This window comes from Lycorma delicatula, chromosome 6, assembly GCF_047948215.1.
Source record: "Lycorma delicatula isolate Av1 chromosome 6, ASM4794821v1, whole genome shotgun sequence".
Taxonomy (NCBI): domain Eukaryota; kingdom Metazoa; phylum Arthropoda; class Insecta; order Hemiptera; family Fulgoridae; genus Lycorma; species Lycorma delicatula.
Window position 1 is genome coordinate 46,967,904 of NC_134460.1, and position 25,809 is coordinate 46,993,712.

Sequence of the window (25,809 nt, forward strand, 5' to 3'; positions counted from 1 at the left end):
AAAGAATCCAGCATGCAATTTATGTGTATGTGATGTAGCAATTTATCTGTTGCTACATCAATAATGTTATACACAATCCCTGTGTGGGCCACATATTGAACTATATCCAGACCTGCAGTTGAGATTATAGCTGGGATACCCCAGTGACATAAAGGGTTAGACAACTTGTACGGAGACGAGGGGGAATCCCCAAATCAATGACCGAGGAACAACTGCTGAGGGAATGGCAAATGCAATGGGATGAGACAAATAAGACCAGGTGGACTAAACACCTAATACCGCAACTCTCACCATGGATTAGGAGGAAACATGGTAAACCCACTTATTGGCTTACACAACTGTTGTTGGGATGCGGGGGGTTTTCCTCTTACCTGTTTAGGTTCAAAAGAAGGAGAACATCTGATTGTCAATACTGCAGATTAGAAGATACAGCTAAGCATACCTTTTCAACTGTCATAAATGGAATCAGAATAGGCATCTTTATGGGCAGGGATGGCTGACACCAGATAATACCGTTCAACATATGCTAAGAGGGCGAGTTCAGAGGGAGGAGGTATCAAAGTTAACCGCTGATGTACTAAAGATCAAGGAAGATGAAGATAGAAACTGGTGTGAAGATTAACACCAAATACAGACAAAAAAAGAGAAAGGAGGAGGAGGGGTTGGGACAGCCCTCTGTGGAGTTGATTGTCTGGGCTTGCCTGGATGGGTGACGGTGATGAAGTGGTGGGACTCCCGACCCCTTGAGCAGAAAAGACCGAGACCCAGCCACTAGTTGGGGCGGTTGGGAATGGCATAGACGGGCCTGGTGCAGCTCCTCTTTGGTGGTTAGAGGCAGGCAGCCTCGGAGCTCATTAAGTGCTTAAATGCTGATCTGGCTCCAGGTGGAGGTACAGTGAGATAGGAGTTTTAGTCAGTAGCGTGCAGGAACACTCTTAATAACATGTAGCTGAACCTGTGCAAGTCTGACACTCCCCTATTTATGGGGGGGTATGTAAATGGTATTTCTCACACTAATCGAGAACAAAAAAAAAGTTATCTATACTCTACACATATGTGAAGTGACTATTGTTTCCAAACAGAAGGCCTAGAGCTTCCCATCAATATTATGAAATTTCATTCATCTTTCATTACATTATTAATTAAAATTATCCACATACCACAATAGCGTTACTAAAACAAACATGATGTTCAGAGAAAAAAATTTCTTGTTTTTACAGTTAAAATTTTAATTTTTTGGAAAAAAGTGGCCACCTAATTTAAAATCACGGTCAGAAATTCTCTTCAAATATTTAAACAGAAATAAAACAGTTCTTAAATATACTTAAACACTAAATTCTTTTATATATCTTTTCACAAATTTATGGAATGGGGTCTCTGAACTACTGAGAGAGTATTGACAAAAAATGGAGAAATTTTTATGTGTAATTTTTATGGTTCATATGTTTTTTCAACTGTACTGCAACCGAGAGCAAGGAAAAATTAGAATGCGCTGTGTATTATACAAAACTAATTTTTTCCATTGAGTAAATTGTCTATTTATCTCTTTATCGACGATCATTTCCATTTGAAATGAACAGTGCAATTTTGATAATTACAATGTAATAATTAACAACACAATTTTCGCCACATATTGATGACTGCATTAAATAAAACTGGCCTCTAACAAGAGAATAATTATCTTTAAATGGCTAAGTAACTGAAATGATATGCTTTTAAGATACTGAAAATACAAATAAATTAATAAAACTGTATAATTTTAAATAAAGTAGCAGATGACTAAACACAACAATAAATCGAATAAGAAGTTTATTCATAATTTTAATATATAGCTTACCTTCAGTCTTTATAATTGAATCATTAGAACTACTTTCATTTTGTCTTTTAGCCTCTTCCAATTCATCAAAAGTTACTGGCTGTGTAGCAAATCTCGCTTGGCCATCATTTTTTAATCTTCTCCCACTTCCTAAATGACAAAAATAAATGTGTAACCAAAGGTTGAATTAAAAACTAAAATATAGATAAAATAACTACTGTGAAGTCAGTTTGGGAATTTTAACAAAAATTAACTTACACTTCTCATTTTTTCTTCTTTCTAGCTTTTAAACATAACTTTCATGATATAGGCTTAGTCCATCTTTCTATCTTCTTCAATTTTAAGATATATACATAATCTAGTCTAATATTTACCAAAACATTATTTACCATGTCTCAGTTTTACTAATTTTTTTCTTTATTAAATGTAGAGGATTTAAAATTATTAAAAATTATAAACAAATCGCTTTCAAAAATTACAAGGAAATTACATATCCAAAAGAATTCTCAAATCATAATTGTACAGTTTACTGTGGACATTATTGTTAATGGCTTCTATATTAGAAGGGGTCCTCTTTATTTGGTGGTTGAATAATTTATTCCAGATGAACATCTTAAAACTGAACCAAGCCGACTCAAACTGCAGTAATTTTAGCATTATCTTTAACACTGATACTTCTAGTTATGCAATTGCTAACTAACCTCGTTTTAATTTGTACACTGGCCATGCTTCAGTGCAATACAGTTATGAAACAGATGTTTTGCAGTTGAATTTTTAAAATGCCTTGAAAGGCTATTTTAAAATAGCCTTGCTATTGTGAAAACTTACATGGATTCAAACGAAATAGGCAACCTTTTGTTAGGACTCCAGAGGCCATAGCTGATATTCAAATTAGAGTTTCAGGCGGTCCAAAATATTTATATGTAAGCTGCTATCACAACAGAGCAGTGTAAAATATTCATCATGACATAAAATTCTTCACGATTTAAGTTTGAAACCTTATTGTGCAAAAACTGTGCGACAATTTAACAGAAGAGACAAACTGAAACAAGTTAATTATTGTGACTGGCTTCTCAAAAACAGTTGATGGACATAGACTCGATGTTGTGTTTCATGTCAGATGAGACACAGTTTCATTTCTCTGGGCATGTTAATTAGCACAAGAAGCAATGGATGTTTTGAATGCCTACTTCATAATGAGAAAATTGATGTACAGAGTGCTGTTCCTGAATCAGATAATGGGTCCAATACTTTTTGACCAGACTGTCAATACAGAAAAGTAATAATAATTTTCAAAGAATTCTATACTCATTTAACGGTTCTTGAAGCAGAGTATGGTTTCTCCCAACAAGAAATATTGATGTGTTACCCATCAAACAATTCATTAGTGCATGTTTGTTTAGCTTTTACAGAAGAACGAACAGTCAGCAGTTTATAATTAATGTTCTCTATCAATAGGTGTGGTTTTGATATAGTTTTCATTATATGTGAGCATTTTATCTGTATATGTGCTAAAATAATCTTTGATGAAGTAATTGGTTCACAAAGGTGTGCAAATTACATGTAATGTGTGTAAGAAAGCTGCATGTTTGTGCTGTATAAATGGATTAGATGTATTATAGGTAAGTGTATCGATCACAAAATGTTTTCAATACATTTTAAAGGACTATATGTTCACTTTGGATATAATGACATCAAGACAATTAAGTGATTCATTGATGAAAAATTAGGAATAATATAATTTGTCGATGGATGTAAAAATGTGTGACATCATCTTTTATTTCATTTGTATATGATGGATGACATTGTAGATTTTTTATTTTTCCTCCTCATATGGACTCTGATATACTAGACTAACAACGCAATCCCATCTATTGAGTGTGCCAAGTGCATAGTTAAAAGAAGAACAGTGAGTGGAATGTATGAGTAAAAATAAACAGAGAAAGAAACAGAGAAAGATGAAACAACAGACCAAAGATAGTAAAGGAGGATACAGAGAAATTTTGGGCATATATGAGAAGAATTGGTAAAACTAGAGGTGTAAGTGAATCATTGGATTCATTGAATCAGTGAAAAAATGTTAAATTAAATCACCCAATAATAGGCAGGGATAACTGTATTATTAAAACAATTTACAAAAGATCCTAATACCTTTATTTAATCTACGCAAACGATCTTCTTCTGCAGCGAGTTTCATTTGAGCTTCTAAATGATTAAATAACGATGCTTTAGCCGATACACTGTCACTTCTTGTGAGATTAGTATAACTCGGAGGATCTGAAATCTCGTTATCTGTCACAGGACTAACAGACTTTACAGTAATGATTGGTGGAGACTGTTGCTGTTGTGACTGATCCGGTTGTTGGTTCCTTGAATGAGACAGTGAATCGATTTCTATATTTAACGGTTGTATGGGATTCTCTGGTATCCAACTGCAAATAAAAAATAAATATTTATACAAAAATATAACTTTTTTGTACACACTCCTAACTGTTGCTTATAATTATGTCGTAACATAATAACTTGTTTTCCAATTTATTTTATTTTTATGATGCGAGAGGAAGTCAGCAAACTTTTAGAAGCATACTATCCACTCTTTATTCAACTTGAATAAAATAGAACTTAAGTTTTACAGTTATTAATGTGATATACTTAGACCACTTACCTGTACGCTGAGAAAAAAAATTGTGGTCTGAAACACTTTGGGAACAAATCCAAATCACATAAATTATATAAAAAATGAGAGGAGTCAAAGGGTAAAAAAAATCTTGTCATTTGTGGCCATGCGCTAGGTTGAGAAAAAGAATGAGGCATGATTAAAGAATATTTTGATTATAAAAAAAAAAACACAGGTTAATAGTGTTCAGTCGCAAAGCCATACACTTAGCCAACACAGTTTCCACTATTTGACTTTTTCTAATTTTTAAAAGAATCTTCTGGAGTAGCAAACAGCTTCCTTGTCATATTCTGTTTGTCTCTCTAATTTTCTAATATTGTTTTCTGTTAAACACCACTGCATCTTTAGAAAAAGGAAACATTACGAGGAGTCAGGTCTGGTAAATAGATTGTTAGTCAAGAATTGGTGATGGTACAAAAAGCACTGCTATTTTGTTAATGCTCTGACAAAAGAGCTGAAGGGAATCTGAACAATAATATATTTCTCTCTGCTCTGCATAAATGCAGCAGTTTTATCAACTACTATAACATAACATACATATATGAAATTTGAAGCAGTAAGGGGTACAATTAACATGAGCTCAAAGTAAAATCTATTAAAAGATTTTACTTTTTGTCTGTTCCATGTTACAATGGATAGCACACAAGCACAGAAGACCACTTTATTGGTGCCTTACAAATGGCCATAAATCAGGAGGCAGGTGCCACTGCTACTTAATTTAATGAATAAAACTATATTCATAACTGTATTACTGAAGTACTATTACTTATTTTATGAAAGTGATGTATGAAAGTGTGCCAATAAAAATAAGGAAAGAAAATACCTCATAAAAGTCTGTACTACTACTACTACTACTACTATTAATAAACAGTAATCAAGTAATGATTACTTAATGATGATAATGATGGCAAAAAAAATTTTTAAATCTTCAATCATTTAGATAGAAAATTTATAATTAAATTTTTTTTTAATGAAAATTTTTTCATTAAAAAAATCTACTTAAGTAATGAGGAAAAGTTCAATTTAAGTTCAAAAAACGGTTCACTATATAACTACTCAATTTTTGATCAGTCAACATAAACCAATTAAGATTGTTATATGGGGTCTATAGGGTAGTAAATAATAACATTTTATAAAATTATTTATTTATAAAAAATAAAATTATTGATTTTTCTATATCAGTCCAAAGAATTTCAAAGTTTGATTAAAAATGATCATAATACTTCAAACATAATTACAATAAATGTAGTTCTGTACCGACTGAGAATACAAAAATACTGTAAACTTTATGAAAACAAATATCTACACAAGTCAAGTAATGTTTTTATTCGTTTTTGCATTATAATATAAAAAATATAATACAATTGTATTACCCTTGGTCTAAATGTTTCAGAAGTAATAAGTTACAGTACTAATTACATATCATGAAGCTCTTAAAACTATTTTAGATTAGGGTGAACACTCCAAAGTTACATAGATAAAAATAAGAGAATTCCCCATTGACCTCAATACATATTAATAGAACATATTTAATAATGAATCTACTGATGCTATTAATAAGTAATATAATAAAAATTATATTTCAGGTAATACTAACTTATTATTTCCAAATTAGGTAATAATAACAGGAATTAAAAATATCTAATAAATAAATTATATTTAAGAAAATGGTAAAATGTAAATAATATATTTGTTCCTATATCAAGACCTTATTAATATTTTAAAATAACTTTTAAAAAATACAACATAAATTTACATGGATAGCAATCACATTAATACTAAAATTGCATAAGTTAACAATAACATTTTTGAACATCAGTTAAATGATACATATTTTTGTGATCATTAAAAAGTGATAATGTTTGTGATGAGATCAAATCATATGTTTTGAATTAGAGTATCTAGCTTTATTGTTATTAAATATTTGTTATACCTAGATATATATCCCCCATGTCAAGAAATCTCATTTATAACATAAAAACACAATCTCAAGATGGGATTTTTTTTATTATAAAACGTAAAGATTTGAACAATTTTTTCAGTATACAAAAATGGATAATTATTTATGAAGACAAATTCTTTTTCAATAAATTAAAAATTCTAATATTCCATGCATTATCCATAAATTTACAAGCTTTCTTATTAAAAAATAAAATAAAATATAATCAAATCAGACTACAGAATTACTTTGTTACACAACATATATATATATATTTTTTTTTTCCTGTATTTTTAATAAATTACATTATTTTTAAAAATCTAAAAGATTTTCTGACAAATTGATTTAAAAGATTCTTTATATACAAGCAGTCAATAGCGGACCACTAACACAGATATTTGCAAACGAGTTTGGAATGCCAGGTGTCAAACATGTACACAAAGATGTGTGTTTATATAATTCATACATCACATACTTGAAGTGTTGTTATTTCTGAAACACTTGGACTACAGACTCTGAATGTGTCAGTTCATCAGTAGAAGTTCCACACTTTTAGTAAGGCCCATGCATTGTTTTATTTCATATTTTTCTTTTTTGTTTCATTATTTTATATTCAAACTTGTACTTAATATTTTATTTGTTATTTTATGTTTTATAGAACAACTTTAATATTTAATTTTGATAACATTTATTATTTTATAATACATTTAATATATTGTAACAGAACCCGTATAACAGACCAGGGTAAAGAACTCCTTGTAATTAAGAAAGAATGAGAAAATAATAATGAAAGGAATAATCCAGAAGGAACTAAAAGGGATTTCTTTCTTCGGCTAACAGGTCCATTTAACAATCTGTTCTTTGTAATGCAGACAATGGCACCTCCAACAGCTGTTGTTCAACAAGAAGGAATGAATTGTTCAGATCGGAATGAATTATGAGAAAACATAAGGGCATGGATGATGAAAGTTATGATTCAATAATTAAGGAATGAGGTCGGTACTGGTTCTGCAGGCCAGAGGATATAAATGCATCTGAGATTGTAAAAGACTACAACATTTAAATTCATACATATCATCCTCATTCATACTCTGAAGTAATACCTTATCGTGGTTCCAGAGGCTAAACAGAAAAGAGAGAGGGGGATAGAAATACTGCCAAGACCAGCAGGAACAGTCAGTAGTGCTGCGAGGCCATGTTCGGCATAGTCACAATAACAATGAGTAGTTCTGTTTGTAGTTAAGAGAGTAATTCTGCAGGTAGTTCTGTTCGCAGTTATGCAAGGCCGTGTTCGTCGTAGTTGCAGTGATGGTGATATTAGTAAGCGTTTGGTAACGAGTGAAGAGTACGTCACAAGCATTTCATTGTGGACAATGGTTGAATGCAGGAAGTTGTTCAGCGAGTTATTGATAAACAACAGTGAAAGTGACAGTATTATATTCATTCATAAAATCTAGGGTAGTTTCATTGTAAACAGTAGAAGTAATAATATTTGCAGAGAATTGAATTGTATGAACTTTTCACTTTTCTAGTATTATCTTGTTGTTAATACAATATTAGGTATTAAAATTAGCCATCATTATAATGCTTTTAATAAGACTGTATTATGGTTTTTATAATTTAACTGTCTTTAAACAAATCTTGTCCTTATTTGAATTACTATTTTCATGCATCTATTATTATTATTATCTCAATATTATTATTATTTATTTTATTTTCTATGTTTTTAGAGTAATAAACTGTATCTATAAAAAATGTCTACTTAGTATCTCAATATCCTGGTCGAGCCAGAAACAAGCGACAATATATATAATTTCATTTATTATTAAGTTATACTAAATAAAAGAATTTATAATGGATTTTACAGAACATTATAGAGTTATGCAAAAAGTATATAATAAAGTAGATATAAACTTTATTGTGAAAAAATTGAGGTGATTTGCAGCAGTTTTCAAAAAGAATATAAAAAAGTAGAACAACAATGTGTGAAATGAACTTTCCCATTTTTTTTTTTAATTGTTCAATTAAATTCAATAAATTGTCAAAAACACCAGTGTTCATTTTCAATTAATTTCTTAAATCATCAGGATTATCTTCTCATACTCTTTTAGTAGGTTAATATGTGTACAATTTCCTTGTTAGTTTAACCATTTCTTTTGACTTACATATTTTTGACGTTATCATCTTTCTGTAATGCCAAAGCAAATGTTGTTTTCCTTTTACTACTTAATAAACTCTTGATATGGCTTAACATTTCTGACTAAACAACTGAAACTACTGCATGAAACTAAAAACAGAGCAGTTAAAAAATACTGTACACCAAACATTTAGTATTAAAGTAAATGAAATTCTTAGCGTGCACACTTAGAAGTGTAAAATGTGAAGCTTTTATCCAGACACAAACACACAAATATTCACATATCCAAGTTTTTAAGTTTGACGTGCCCGTTTTCAACTATGTTTGTGGGTGATGAAGTACTTACAATGTCACTTTTCTAATCCGCAAATAAATATATGGCATTACAAGAACGAGTTCCAAATATCTGTGTTAGTGGCCAGCTAATGAATTTTTAAGTAATTGTGATCAGATGAATCCAAATTTTCCTGGATAAATTTGTATAACAAATATAAAGATATACCTAGTATATTAATGCCTTTAAACTTGTTTCTACTGTGATTTCACTCATCTAATGTTTTTACAAAATTGGGTTTTTTGTTTTTTTTTTGTTTTTGTGGGCAAAAAACACTTTGGCATTATCATCGCCCGGAATAAAATTTTATAGAAGTAAAAGCCGTGAAAACTAGAACTAGCTTAAAAACTAAAAAAATAAACTAAAAAATAAACTTACAACTAATATCATGCTAAAATTTCTCTTAAAACGTATTTAAAATTAATATCACACCTGTAAAACTAGAATTAAAAATAAGTGTAAAACTAAAAAAGTAGATTTAACTAAAAATAAATAAAATTTAATACAGTCCAAGAAGAAGGAAAGGGTCTCTTCTCGGATAATGAAATGACTAAAAAGCTAACATAAGAACCATAAATAACATAAAAACTAAAACTAGGTTAATAACTAAAATATTAAAAAAGCTAAAACTTACAACTAATAACAGATAAAATATCGCTAAAAACTTAGTCCAAGACGAGTGTAAAAGGTCCCTTCTTCTTGGGGGAAAAAAAATAAAAAGATATACATATATAAAAAAATCATAATTAAATGAAAAAGGAAAAAAAACAAACACATTAACATAAAACATAAACAATTATTTATTATTTAATTATTAACTAAACTATTATTTCATAATTAATTATTATTTTAAAGAATACAAATTAATGACCTTTACTGAAGCATTTTCAAAATTTACCTGTTTATTTATAAGAATGTAAATACTCAATTTTAAGCATAAATATAAATTATACTTGAAAATGTAATACTTATCTAAATATTCAAGTTTATTGTTATTATTATTTCTTTCTAATATTTCTAAATTTGTTGTATTGTCATGTGTAATGAGGTGATCAGTAGCATTTTAAAAACCCTTTTTTTATTTATGTGCTCTCAATGTTCAAAACTCTCTTTAAAGGATCTGTAGTTTTACCGATATATATTTTTTCACAATCATAACAATTAATTTTTTTATAATTCTTGTATCAATTTTGTGTGTTCATGGTCGTGATTGATGTAGTTAGTTATTGACTGTCACATATCGATAAAATAGTTAATAAAATATATATATACAAACAGAAACAGCTCCTGTTTGAGTCGTAAGGAGCCAGGTCATAATAATAATAATGCATGGTCATCAGTATTAAAATAAACAATAATCAATTCAAATTTATTTAATTGACTGCTAATTTTTCTTTATGTTATAAATGTTAAATGTGGTGCTTCTTATAATGTATATAAAATTGTGATAATATACATCTGAAACTGAGTAGCAGGAGAAGATTTCAATTACAAAAAACAGCAAAGGTTAGAAAAAAAAAATGTCTAGATTACAACGATGTTATGGAAGAAATTTAAAATCCAGATAATGGAGAAATTAAAAAATAAGTATTTTCTAAATGACTTAAAGCAACTACACAGGTAAAATTATTAAGTGACTAGAGTAGAGTAGGAGCATTAGATTCAAAACATGAATGTAGGGACAAAATTTTCTTGTCGATCAGACCAGGTGGGAAAGGTACATAAGCATACCTCAATTAAGTCATGAGCCTCACTACCATTTCAAAATTTGTTGAAATTTGAGTTATCTGGGTGGATCTAATAAAATGGCCTACTCTATATGAATGTTACGATGTCGTAGTCCCGTTTTTTTGGTTGTAATTAGTTAAATATTGAATAAATTTGAAAAATGTTCAAACATAAGTTGTAGAAAGGAAACTTTTACACAAAAAACTTCTCAAAGATCAAAAACATTTCATAACATCATAAATAAACATGGGAATGACCTATAACTTATTAAAAAAAAGAAACTTGTTTTTTATCTTAAACAATTAAATTTTTTGAAAATTAAAAAAAATAATTAAAGGTTAACACTCAATAAAGTACATATTTCTTGATAACTATCTAGTTTAACATAAAAATTTGTTTTTGTTAACTTTTTACAAACATTTATTTATACTGCTATTTTCACTGTTTGGTGTGCACAGATGCATTTTACAAACATTATGCTCACAAAACTCAAGTCAAAAATAATAAAACTGAAATTACCTTCTAAAAGTAAATATTTTTCCCTAACTATTGCTGTTGTTTAGTGTTTAATTTTGTAAAATCTTAGTAAGTTATGATTGGTTTTTTGTATGTAGTTAAAGTTCCAAAATATGTATTTAGAAATATAATGATTTTAAAATAACTAATATTTAAAAAATGACAATATATTTTGCTATGAAACTTATTACATTCATAAACAATAACCTTACAAATTTATTCACATTTTGATATTTTGAATTGTTTTTTTTTTTATTTACAGGCCTTTGATAAATTTGAAAATACTTTGACCTGACAACATTATACAATAATACGTTATCCCTAAATGTAGCAAATTCTTTTACATTTACCAAAAGTTGTTCCTTTAGATATCATTTATCTATGACATTTTGATTTTTTGCATTATCTATCGTAGATCATATGTTATAGGTATTTGTTAATTACACGCATGTGTTGAAATGGTGCCACTGGCAACCTCATATCTCTCCACATAGGCACATAGGCAGTATATGGAGCGCTACTGTTTATTGCACAAGCAAGTTTATTTTTGATCCGATCAGAATGTGTTCACGGACGTTTTTGTGTAGAATATCCTGCTCTATATTTTTGACAAGAATGATTTTTTTTTGTAAAATCAATATTTAACGGCCTACAGCCAAAATAGTGAAAAAAACATGGTTCTTAAATTTTATTTTGTTTATAAACAAATGTCAGAACAGTAGTGAAGCTTTCGAATTTTAGTAAGTTAATTGGGGCATGCTTCGGAATCTTTTCCACCTAGTCTAATCGACAGGAAAATTTTGATTCTATATTCAAGTTTTGAATCTAATGCTTCTATTCTAAAAATGGTTTGAATAAATGTATGTACAATAATGAGGACCTAGAAAATGGGATTATGAGTGTTGGCAAAATTATTGAAGCTTTGGAAAAGTGCTGATCAGACAAATGAGAAAGAAAGACAATAAAAAAAAACATGAGTGGAGTTGAAGCTGACAGAGGTGAAAAACGATTCTTGACACTATGTATGTGAAATGACAGCCTAATGAAATACACTACGAAGTTCTAAAACTTAAAAAATGGAATATAAGTAATGAGAAAAGCAAGTAATGTTTCTTATTTATATTTATTTATGTAAGAGGATAGAGTAAAGTAAAAGTAGATTTTCATTTTTAGCAAAAGAAAATAAAAAATATACAAAGAACTTATTTCAGTTTTATAGTGATGTTTGCTGTAAAACTTTGGCCGATAGCCACTAATCTTTAACAACATGGAGTCATCCATCAGAACAGAAAAAAATCATCCGATGTAAAACTAAAGATTTAAAAAAAAATGTTTAGGGAGCATTGACTGTTTTGGCCATTAGCCACTCTGTACCGATTATGTGCAGTCACCGATGCAAAAGAAAACTCTGCACACGGCGGTGTTTATTTATGTTGATGATGGAAACTAATTTAATAAATAATATATGATCGTTCACATCTTAGCTTCAAAATATTTTGAGCCTAATAGAAAACTAACAATAAAAAGTTCTATGTATTTGTTTAAAAATCATTGTTTAACAGAAATAAAATATACACAAATACAAAGCAGAATTTTCATTTTTTTTTTGTCCATATTTAATCATTTTTGTCTAAATCTCATTTTCCATTAGTCCAATCAAAATAATTCTTTTACCATTGAATTTAAGAACTTAGGAATAGTTTTAGGGACACTCAAGATAACATCATATAAATAACACTTCATAGACTTGTGCAACTTAAACTAGTAATGTAAGGAATTTAAAATCATCTTAATTTTATGCAGTAATCTTACCCGATTGTTAAATTATGTAACATAAGAGAGAGCTGTATATGCTAACCACAGTTATACTTTCTTTTGTTTTTTCATTTATTAATATTATATCAGCCATTCTAAGACATCATCATATGTTAAATAAAAAGATATTAACATTTTTTCATTGTTTTTCTGAAATAGGTAAATGACATAATTTTTTACAGTTAAGTTCGATACACACACATATATATTCCTTATATGTTTTTTCTTGTGACGTGTTTATATTATATGGCAATTAAATACCGCCAATTAACCGATTAACTTTTATTAGAAACCAAAAAAGAGTTAGAAAAAATATTGAATCCCTTGGATTTAATGCTCACTGAGGTGAAGTATGAAAGAAAGGAATATTAAGAGGAATTAAATATTAAAGTAAGGAAACATATTAGGCGCCAAACTTTTTATATATTAATATTACAAAGAATGAACAAAATAAGAAAACATTAAAAGTATTATGGCATAAGCAGGGAAAACTTCATGCAGAAAAAAGTCTGCTATTAGAAAATATAGAATTATAAAATTAAAAAAAAAAATTATAAAACTTTATTTTGGTTGTATTAAACTAAAATGTAGAGTATAAGAAATGCAAAAATGAAAAGAATAAAACTATTTATTAAAAGTACGGTGTATGTTTGAAAAATCAGATGGACAGATGAAATGCTGGAAATTAAGAAGTCTTAAGACAAATGCATGAAGTTAGAAATTTGTGACAGAATCTTACAACAAGAGGAACTAGGTCAGTGGGCAATTCATTAAGACATCGGGTGAATCTTTATTAATTTGTTAATGAAGTAGTAACTAGAGAAGAAAACAGAGATGGATAACAGGACAAATAATTTAAAAAAATATATAATTATAATTTAAAAAAAAAATAATGAAATGAGGGAGGTAGAAAAATGGAATATTACGTTTTAAATGTTTTATGTTACGTTTGTTAATATTAATGTTAATATTACGTTTTAATGTAAAAAAGTTTTAAATGCTAAGACAGGAAAATATAAAGATATAAGATAAAGTAGTTTATTATCTGAGTAGTAGAAATCCAAATAATGGATGAAATAAATAAGAGAATTATTACCAAAACCAAATTGTCACATATCAGGAAAGCTTTCATATGAAACTAGGTCTACTAGTAACTAGTATCAAACATAAATACTGCAAACACCTGCTTAGCTTAACTAACGAAAGAGTTGAAGGACAGAGAAATCTAAATTCAAGGGCAATTGAAAATAAAGTAATTATTTATATTACAGCAGTAAATATAGACTAAAAATGCACTTTTTTTATGTTGGGACCTCTAGGTTATTACAATTTAGTAAAATAGACCTGTTTTTACACAAGGACAGAAATACAGCATAAATTTTGAGATAAAGAATAGTAAACAGTTTGTTTTTATTCCCTACTCACTATAAATACAGTTGGATAATAACAACTTAAGAACAATAATAATTAAGAAACGAAAATTACTTAAGAAAAAAGTTTACAATAAAATTTAATAAACAAGAAATTTTGTATGTATCAGTAACAAAAATTTAGAACAGGTTTAGCCAAGAAAAGTTTTTTTATGGGTGAGCAAGCAAGTGATGTTCATCAATAGGGTGACATACTAGCCTGTCATTAAATCAAGATTTAGTAGTTAAAACAGCAAAATATTGATGCTCTAACTTTTAACAATCAGATAAAAAAGTATCATAAGGCATCTTATTCAGTGAGCGGAATTAACAGGAGATTTTTTTCATTTCCAATGCGGTTAATCGGCACTCTGTAAAACACGTAGAACAGGAATCAAAAAGAAATTTTCTATAAGTATATTTTTTCTTTTTCCTGTTTAGCCTCTGGTAGTTACCTTTCAGATAATACTTCAGAGGATGAGTGAGGATGATATGTATGAGTGTAAATGAAGTGAAGTCTTGTACAGTCTCAGTTTGACCATTCCTGAGATGTGTGGTTAATTGAAACCCAACCACCAAAGAACACCGGTATCAACTATCTAGTATTCAAATCCGTGTAAAAATAACTGACTTTATTAGGACTTGAACATTGGAACTCTCGACTCCCAAATCAACTGATTTGGGAAGACGCGTTCACCACTAGACCAACCTGGTGGGTTTCTATAAGTATATTACTAAAATATAAGTTTACTACATAAAAAAATAATAGTTAAAAAAATTAAGACATTTAAAGTTGTGTTTGAAAAACAGTACAAATTATTTGGATAAGATGAAAGAAAACTCTGGTATCAGGACAAATAAATATGAAATTATATCAAGCGTTAGTTAATATCATTATACTGCAAGTAAAAAAAAATGTAAGGTAAGAAAACGATTAATAGACATAAAATATATAATCGATCTGGCTTAATAAAATATTTTGCCATCAAAAGATTAATGTACAACAAAATGGAATAAAGAACTACATCAAACAAGCAAATAGGTAATAATTGATGTTACTATACTGTAATGGTTTTATTGAAAGAATAAAAATAAATATTACTTCTTTACACGATGCGTCTAAATATACTTAATTAAAAAAATTTCCCTTGCATACTCATATATGAGAGATATAAAAGTTCAAGATGCTAAAATAAAGGTCACATTATCATATGTATACGCTAAAAAAACTATTTTTTTATAACTTGTATTCAAAGAAACTAAAAAGAATTTAAAAAAAAGTTTATATTTATAATCAGGATATCTGTAAGTTAAGTAGCTAGTGTGGCTTTATTTGATCAGTATCAACGAAGAGCTGCATACGTGATTTGTTGATCAGAATCTACTAACAAATGACGGTCGAGAGATAGAACGAGGAACCGATATCTTTAAAATTTATCTGGTACTCGATCATTAACGTTCCATAAGAAAAATATTTTTTAAATAATAAAAAAATGCTTTACATTAAGTAGTCTATATTAGTTATTAGAACAAATATAACATTAAAATGTTCACAGTAATACTACCTTTAAAAATACAGTTATTATTAATAATAATAATAATAATAAAAAAATATAAAAAATCACAAAACAATTATAATTATTATAAGTGTAAAGGATAACACAGATAGCCGATATAAAAAACAGTTTATATAAATAAACAACTATATAAACAAATGTATTTAAGTTTTAACCAAACGAGAACAACACATATTATGATAAACACATGCGAAGAGCTTAACCCAGATACTGGTGCTCTCAGAACGTTTACACTTTTTAGGGGGATATGTGCAGAGTTCAGTCAGACTAATGTTTTCACAGTAATGTAACTAAAATTAGAACTTGGCAAAGCAAACTACCCGATAGACTCGGCCTTGCACAGTACATGACAACCGGGGTAATAATTCTCCCCGCATTAGCACAGTGATCTTATGGGAAAATCCACTTGCTCTCAAGGAAATGGTTTGGCAACATTCCATCATAACTCAATGACAATAACACTTTGGTAGTTATCATTTTTACACTTCTGAACGCATTGACAAAAATATAAAAATAATCATTATATAAAGCAAAATGAATTAATATACTATAAAAAGATTAATTATAAAAAAATAAAGATAAATTATCATTCTATTTATAATAAAATCTATTATTATTTTTATTGTTTTATTATTATATCATTATTATTATTATTTTCATCACTAATGTTCATAATATTGAATCTATATTATAAATAATAATCTGTACAGGAAACTGGGTAAACCCAGCTAATAAAGAGAAGTGCAGCAGAACGATTAAAAAAGCTCAATGTTATATTAATTATCGAGGCACCTGGAAGAACTAAAAGAAATAAATCTATTAGTAGTCATAAATAAACTATACTATAGTCTGTATATAATTAAGAAACTAGTAATAATACATTGTATACTCGGACTGAAATATAACAAAGAATAAAAATATATAATTAAATATTACCTTTTCGTTTTATTTATTTCCAGAGCAGTAATCGGTTGAGTTCGAAACCTATCTTTATCGCGTAATCTTTTAGGTATCGCACCGGTCGTATTGGTAATCGAACAATCTGAACAACCTTCAGAAGCCAGGAAACTTTCCATATTCATAATACGTTCGGCGACCGATAACGGTCTAGTCGGCCACAACAATGAAGTCTCGTCTCTAGTCGTTACGATATCTAACGAACGACGTTTATGAGCGTTCTGATCGTTGTCTGAAACAGAATTATTACGCCAAATAACGGTTTTTATAAATCTATAAGAAGAAGCGTTGGTATCCACGTTACTGACGGGTTCAGATTCCGATTTCTTTAAAATAGGTACGACACCGCTACAGATGCTGCTGTTCGTTTCAGATTCGTGATCGGAATTATTTAACAAAACGGTTATACAGTCTTCACCGGAAGACAATTCGGGTTTCGACTCCTGTTTTAAACTAGGAATACGAACGAACGCCGAACTGACACCGTTATCTTTTCTCGATTTCAAAATAGGTTTCACGTGATGTTTATCCTCGATATCTTCTGTTTCCACGCTAGATTTCTTTTTTAATATGGGACGAGGAGTTTCAGAGGAGCTTGTAATTTCTGACGGTATTTCTTCTCCGCTGATACTTTTCTTCTTTAAAATAGGTTTCACATGATCTTCCGATACGGCCGGTACGCCTCCCGTTATAGCCAATATAACCGTATCGGCTATAGTCACGTGGCCTAAACCTTCTTCAGAACTCGTCGTCGAAGTTTTACGTTTTAATATTCCTTGTGGTTCCGATGTCGTATTGGCTTCAACGCCTTCTTCACGACTCGTTTTACGTTTCAATATAGACTGCGGCTCGGGCGACTGCGTCCTGAAACAAGCCGTAACAGAAATCGGGTTAAAAATAAAAAAAAAGAAATTAAAAAAAAATTCGACTAAAATAAAATACCAAGCTTAAATTTACTCTAAACAGTAATTCCATTGCTTATCTGTTAACATTAAAAATAAACCAAAGTTATTTAAAATTAATTTTCATTAATATTTAAAAATTTTATTTGTAAAATTTTTTAAGTTGTATTTAATAACAAATAAAAAAAAAGAAAAACTTAATATTTATTTCCTTTCAGTGTGGGTTCATTCATTTTCAGTGACTAACTGATACATCTTCACGGCACTGTGTAGTCTTGAATGATTGTGCAGAAAGCGATAGTCAAGAAAAAAAATATCTAGTCTAAGGCCGCTCGTCCACTAGAAGAGATTACGAGCGGCTACAAAGTCACGCGAATGTGTACGTTGTAGCGCGTCTGATCTTGCTGCAAAGCCTACTACGGAAACACGTCCGTTGTAAGCGACCTTGAGTGGCAGACTATTGCGACAACTAGCTACAACAGGCAACAAGCGACAGATCCCCGCGAATTGGGATTTGTTTCTCGTATGGCATTTCTACTGTCGCTAGTACACTTCGGTTCGTTCAACCTGTTTTTAATTGTCCACCTGTCGTCATAAATAATTTTTACTATTTAAACCATATTATCTTATTATTCTTATGTATTTGACTCTCAATTCATAGTGAAAAATTGATCAAAAGTTTGTATTTCCACTTCTGTGGAATACGATAGACAAACGTTATCATTCTCGGGATATACAACGCAAACTATGGGCAGTCAAATAACTTTTACAATGCTTTAAAAAAAAGTACAACAATCTAACATTTTTTTAAAAGTTCTGCGCAAGAAAACCGACTTTTTGTTATCTTATTTTGTTTTTTCGTTCCGACTTTTTTTTTCGTTTAACCTCCTGGACCACCGTTTGGCATTGTATTTGTAATAGTAAAATGTTTTAAAATTATATTAAAAAAAAAACAAATATTTCTTTGAGTGTTTGATCAACTCTTCACAGAAAACCGTATTCCTCATCAGCAATATTTGTAAGAGTATCGAAGGAATGTATAAATCAAAATACAGTTTGATGAAAAAATTTGTAAAGTCCTAAAAACAGTTTTAATGAATCGCATCACTTAGATAATAATAATTAAACAATACACTCGCAGAATTCTTTTTAAGATGTAAGAAATCATGCGTCGGCCATGAATTGATATATCAGGAAACTTCTTCCCAAACATTACAGTAGAAATATTGTAGAAAGTTGTGAAAATCTTCAGCAACAGGCTTCAAAAATTATATTTGTAAAAGGTACACATTTGAAGAATATACTTTTTAAGGTGCAATGGTCATAAGGTAGGTTGTAAACGGCATATTTTGTTCTTAAATCTGATGGAAATAAAACCAGTGAAATAATGATTATAAGTTTTCCTTTTTTCTCATAAAAATTTTCCATTTCTTGTCTCATCCATATAATTTCAGATGCAAGTGTTATTGGTTGATTGAATTGGTGATTTACAATCATCACTTTTTTAATAAACATAAACAATAGTAGTTCCATATAATGGATAAGCTGAGCGATAACCAGTTTAATAAAAAAAAAAAAAAAAAAAATAGTATGGTATATTAATTTTGTCCCTTTCTTTTAACTAAATTATCAAACAATAAATACATAAATCCAGAGTAATAATACAAGGTGAAAAGATAAAGATGCTATGATTTGCTGATGATATAGTAATTCTAGCTAAGAATTGAAAAGATTTAGAATAAATAATGAGTGGCATGGATGAAGTCCTCCACAAGAACTACTGCATGAAAATGAACAATAACAAAACAAAAGTAATGAAATGTAGTAGAAATAATGAAGATGGACCACTGAATGTAAAAATAGGAAGAGAAAAGATTATGGAGGTAGAAGAATTTTGTTATTTAGAAAGTAAAATTACTAAAGATGGACGAAGCAGGAGCGATATAAAATGCCGAATAACACAAGCCTTCAGTCAGAAATATAATTTGTTTACATCAAAAATTAATTTAAATGTCAGGAAGAGATGTTTGAAAGTATATGTTTGGAGCATAGTTTTATATGGAAGTGAAACTTGGACGATCGGAGTACCTGAGAAGAAAAGATGTTGTAAGCTTTTGAAATGTGGTGCTACTGGAGAATGTTAAAAATCAGATGGGTGGATAAAGTGACAAATGAAGAGGTGTTGCAAATTGATGAAGAAAGAAGCATTTGGAAAAATATAGTTAAAAGAAGAGACAGACTTATAGGTCACATATTTAAGCATCCTGGAATAGTCGCTTTAATATTGAAGGACAGGTAGAAGGGAAAAATTGTGCAGGCAGGCCACGTTTGGAGTATGTAAAACAAATTGTTGGGGATGTAGGATGTAGAGGGTATACTGAAATGAAACGACTAGCACTAGATAGGGAATCTTGGAGAGCTGCATCAAACCAGCCAAATGATTGAGACAAAAAAAAGATCTGCACTAAAAACGAAAAAAATAGTAATTTTTGAATTCTTTTACAAATGACAACTTTAGAAACTGGCACAAAATTAAGAACAACTTATTAACTTTTAATTTAAGGCAAACTAAAAAGTCAAAATTTAAAGAATCAGAAATAGTATTTTTTTTAAATCTTTTAATGTAAATTTAAAAAAAATGATTTAATATTTTGAAAAACGTTTATTTTATTTTCCATTTTTTTATTTTGTTTAAAATTTGGGGAGGCCCAAAAAAATTAAAAAATCAGCATGCACAAAAGTAAAAAACTTGCTTTTTGATTAAAAAAATGAAGCCAGAGAAATAACGTAAAAACTCTGCTAATGATAGTGAGCTAAGGATCTTTGGAATACAGAATATATTGGGAATGGGGAAAAAATTTCTTTATATTCTCTTAGTAAAATGTGGCATCACTGGTTGCTTTTGAAAGGTGACATATCACTGAGTATTTTTAGAAAGGTATAATTGTATTAGTTTATTTAGAAATTACTGAATCTTGAAAATGAGTGAAAATAAGGAAGAAATTAGTTACATTTTGAAATTTTATTACAAAAAAGGAAGGAATGTGGCAATTAAGGCTGCTTAAAAAAATTGTGATGTTTATTGACATGATGTGGTATCAGATGCAAAAAGTTGGTACAAGCATTACCAAACATATAATCTGAAAATTTGGATGTCAATGATGCATCTTACTTTTTTAATGATTTAAAAAACTGATAATATCATGGAAAAATTGAAAAAATGAGCAAGACTGTTATGAGCATTAGCTGTCTTGATATCATTAATGAATTAAACATCGACCACAAAACAATTTTAAACAGTTTGAAGAGTCCTGGATGCAAAAAAAAACTTGATGTTTGACTGCCAATGATTTAACAATGAAAGATTTAATAGATCAAATTTCCATCTGTAAATTCTTGCTAAAACAGAACAAAATTTTGCAATGGTACATTTTAGATGATGAAAGATGGATCTCGTACAACAATAATGTATATGAAAAAGATCGTGGTTGAAGTCAAATGAACCTCTGCAAACAATGAAAAGGCCAGGATTGATGGCAAAAAATGTGTGTGTGTGTATGCAAGCATGTGCATGCATGTGTGAAAGAGATAGAGAAAGAGAGAGAGAGAGAGAGTGAGTGTGTGTGTGTATGTAATGGGATCAGAAAGGAATTGTTCCCTCTGAGCTGGTACCACCAGTTCAAATGATTGATTTCAACCTCTAATGTCAACATCTGGTAAGACTACACCAAGTGTTGGGTAAAGTTAACAAAAAACACACAGCTAGTATTTGCCAAAAGAAATTGGACTTTATTGAAAGTGTAACCAATGAACTTATGTTATAATCATAATCTTAAAACATAACAGGAAATTATGAAATTAGCATAACTTAATAATACTTAGCATAGCAACTGAATCAACAAATGAATAATGATGTTAAATACAAAAATACATGAATAAACATTTTTTTAAGTACACAATGTAACAGAGCCTGAAAATAAGAGAACATAAAACACCTTATTTTCAAATTAGATACTTAAGACATAACATCAATAGAAAGTGGAACTGGAAAACAGTTGCACTACTAACATATACTGTACTATGAAGATTAGCAATGAACAGATTTCATTAGGTTAGGAAACATTAATTACAATAACTTCAGTATAGAAGGCGTTAAATCACAATATAATCACATTAAAATAAGTAATAATACAAATGGAGTTTATTTTGATAGATGAGAATTCTTGAGAATACAAAAATCACAAAGTCCTAAAACATACCAGCACATCAGGGGTAATTTGCTTTAGGGTGATTTGCGAGAAGTATGATGAATACAGTGCATAAGTAGCAAAGAACTAATCTCGGCGATCAACAAGTTGCAGAAATAAATTAAGAGTTAATTACAATAACAAATCGTAATAATTAAACATGTAAAATAGGTAAGCCACCTATCATGAATGCAATTAAGTGAATAAATGGTTTTCTTTTAACTAAACTTGAAATCGTAAAGCATAAGGTATGATGAACTGAATGTTCCACAAATTTCAATGATAAAATCACTGTTTAACGAAATAATGAAAATTGAACTTGCCTGTAGCACACAAAAAATATCCAGAGACGAACTCGTGAATGCAGATACATGAATACATACAGTAATCCTGGGCGTAGTCCGCACTGGTGTATCAGGAATACAGAGGTGTGATGTGGTTTAGTGGTAGAATGATGCGTAGAATCTCAGATGTGTAGTGACGAGTTTTGAGATTCTGCTTGAATGAGAATATTACCACAAAGTTTGCAGGAGAGTATGGCCATAGGCGACTGCACTGGTGAAATGTTGGATCTACTCTGCCGAAAAGATGGTGAAAGAAAAAAGGGGGAAACCAGATCCAGGTAGTGGACAGGAGAGAGTATATGTAAAAGACAAGAGATGTGTGCATGTAGTAGTTTGGGAACGAAAGAATAACAGGTGTATGAAAAGGGTAGTCAAAAATAATTCGATAGAAGAATGGATGCGGTCACTAAGGATGACGGAGGGAGTGTCAAACACGAGAACAAATAATAAAACAGGTACAAATGACTAGCCCAAAATACGAAACAAAGTGAAATTTAACATTCCTGTAACAAAACAACGGGACCCACCCTAGCTTGGAATTCATTGAAAATAACGGAAACTTTACGCTAAACGGCGTAAACACCAAGCAATCAGAATTGAACAATATCAATAGGAACAATATCAATAGGATTATGATATCTTATATCATAATAACACTAGACCCTCTAGTCCCACATATTTTTGGTAACCTGTTGAAAATTGAAAGATTTTGGTCAGAAAGTTTTGATGCATTCTCCATATAGTCCTGATCATGGACTGTCAGACTACCTTTGTTTTGGTTTTTACAGAACTCTCTTAACAATATACAGTTGTTGACTTCAAAAGAGACTTATGAAAATCACTCATCCTTTTCATCCAGAAAACACAGAAGTTATGCAGTGATGGGATTATGATTGTACCTCAAAAATAGCATAAGGTAGTCAATTAAATAACATATTTGATTTAATGAACTTCATTTGAAATATAAAGAAATTCTTGTTTTAATTCTGAATTAAAATACAAAGCTATTTTAACTAAACTTCTTAAAATAATGAAACCAGCTAGGCAATTGTGATTGAATACAAGTTTAATCAATAAATAATTATACAGAAGTAATGAAACTGATAACAGAAGCTTCTAAGATAACCTAAATTGTAATTGATTTATTAAAATTACATTCAAATAAAGACTTACAAACAGTTCAATGTTATGACTGAATAATACTGTTAACAAATACAGTAAATAACATCAAAAGAGGTTAAAAATCAACACTGGCATCTGTGTGCTAACGAAGGCCATTTAGAAGAAAATTAATAAATGGTGATGAAAAATATCACATTTATATATAAATCAAATTAAGAAATGTCAGCATTTCATATCTAATCAAATATGGCACTCAGAAAACTGTGATAATACTCCAAAATACAATTCATATTCACTTTAATATAATCACAATATATAATAATATTCTTCTGATAAATTATCAATAGCTTTAAATAGACCTATTAATATTTCTATTCTTAAAATGTATCTAAAGTGGCTCTATTTTAAATTCCATAACACCATTTTTTAATAAAAATAAATATATTTCTTTCTTTGCATTATTTGTGAAGCAAATAATGAAGAAACCAGTGAAAATGGTGATGCAAGTAGTGTAAAAGCTAATCTTTCTTAAGGCTCTCAAAAAACATATAAGGTAAAAGAGACACTGTCTGGACTGCTTTCTCTGATGATAATAATAATAATGTCACTTCATGAGGTGAATTAAGTGAAAGTGTCTCACTTGTCAGGTAAAATATCATAGACATTTCAGAATTGGTGTCCTCCATATATTCGCTTCAAAGAAAGTGACGGGAACTATTTTATTAATACTATTAATATTTTCTAATTACAACAAGAAAGATGTTTTATCTTCAAAATGGCTGTCAGTTTTAGGAGTACTTTAGATATGGTTCTTAACATATGATAATTCCTAATAGGTCTTTTCCTAAACATCTATATACTATAAATATACATATCTATACTGCTTACACATGACTTCCTTGTCTGGAAATTCATTTGAAGTTAAAAAAATTACAGAATAATGTTTACCACACAATTCAACCTTTTAATGAGTTCATCAATCATAATAAAGTGTCATACTTTATTCCGCTTATTGTGTATATTATACTTATTTGTATATTACTGTTTTAAATTTTCATCACTGCTCTCTTACAGCATCATCAGCAATGCCTTTATTTCTACTTATGATCGATTCCATGTTACATCAAGTACTGCTACATCAGTAACAGAATGTAATAAAATTATAGAGTTAGAATGCTGGTGGCTCTAGCATACATTCCATTTACAATGGCAATTGATTTATTTTCAACAGGAAAAGGAGATTTCAGAATAGCCCTTTTAAATTAATAATTTGGTTTCCTGTAAATCGAGACACTAACTTATAAGTTATTCCTATCTATCTCACACTTACAGGAGTTACTCTTTACATGTATTCCCTAGTTATTTTTATTCATTTATTATGTAAAAAGGGATTTTCTAATACTCAAATGAAAAAGAGATATAAGGGTAGAAGATCATAAAGTGCATATTTCTCATATTTCCTGAGAGACAATCTTGATATATGACATAAGTATACGTAACATTATATAAAATCAATTATTACAACAACAAAAAACCAGAAATTTGATTTTAGAGTGTGATTAAACATATGAAACATGATTAAGAAGGATTTTATCTAATTATCCAAAATGGATTTCAGTTGAATTTGTTAACTGACATACAAGTACAGAAAAAAGTAAAAATTCTCTGCAAACAGTTGGGGCTATCCTTGAAATTAAACCTAAGGGGTTGAAATGAATATTAAGATTTCCATATTGTCTGTTTAAGATCAAAAACAGCAAAGTGTAAAACCAGAGCATATGTCTGATTTTGATTGTTTGGGTCATTCTGTTATGTACAATAGGAACTCTGAAATATATAGAAAGAAGATCAACAAGTTCTAATCAAAGTATGGGAACAAATCGCAGCGTAAGGTAAGGTGGTTAGAAAAATTAAATCTTCTGAACAATGGTGGTTTCAATATTTAAGTATATATCTGAAGCTCAAAACTTGAGTTAGAAAGAGGAGAGCAAGATTTGAGTTGTAGAAATGAGTTTTTAAGATCTGTAAAATATAGTGTTCTAAATGAAATTAATTGGGTGGAACTCTGTATCTAGTTATGCGTGAGAGAAAAAAAACAGTGGAAGGAGCATGTGGAAAGAATGCTACTGAAAAGAATACCAAAGAAAGTCATACAATATAAACAAACTATAAGGGATCAGAGATGTTGATGTCTCAAGAAGAAGGTGAATGGACATTATATAAGAAACTGAATTTTTAGTTGACCCAACCCTCTGGGGCTGTGGGGGCCACCACTGTTGTGCTGCAGTG

The 25,809-nt window shown here is 29.6% G+C and overlaps 1 protein-coding gene across 1 annotated transcript in view; it reads right to left on the reverse strand.

Moving 5' to 3' along the window:
* Positions 1–25,809, reverse strand: part of LOC142327040 (uncharacterized) — a 520,738-nt gene that overhangs the window by 224,580 nt on the left and 270,349 nt on the right. Inside the window, exons 9-11 of the mRNA XM_075369808.1 lie at positions 16,885–17,769; positions 3,968–4,248; positions 1,838–1,966 (exon numbers count right to left, since the gene is read on the reverse strand). Coding sequence (XP_075225923.1) covers positions 1,838–1,966; positions 3,968–4,248; positions 16,885–17,769 — 1,295 coding nt within the window. The remainder of the gene's footprint in view (positions 1–1,837; positions 1,967–3,967; positions 4,249–16,884; positions 17,770–25,809) is intronic.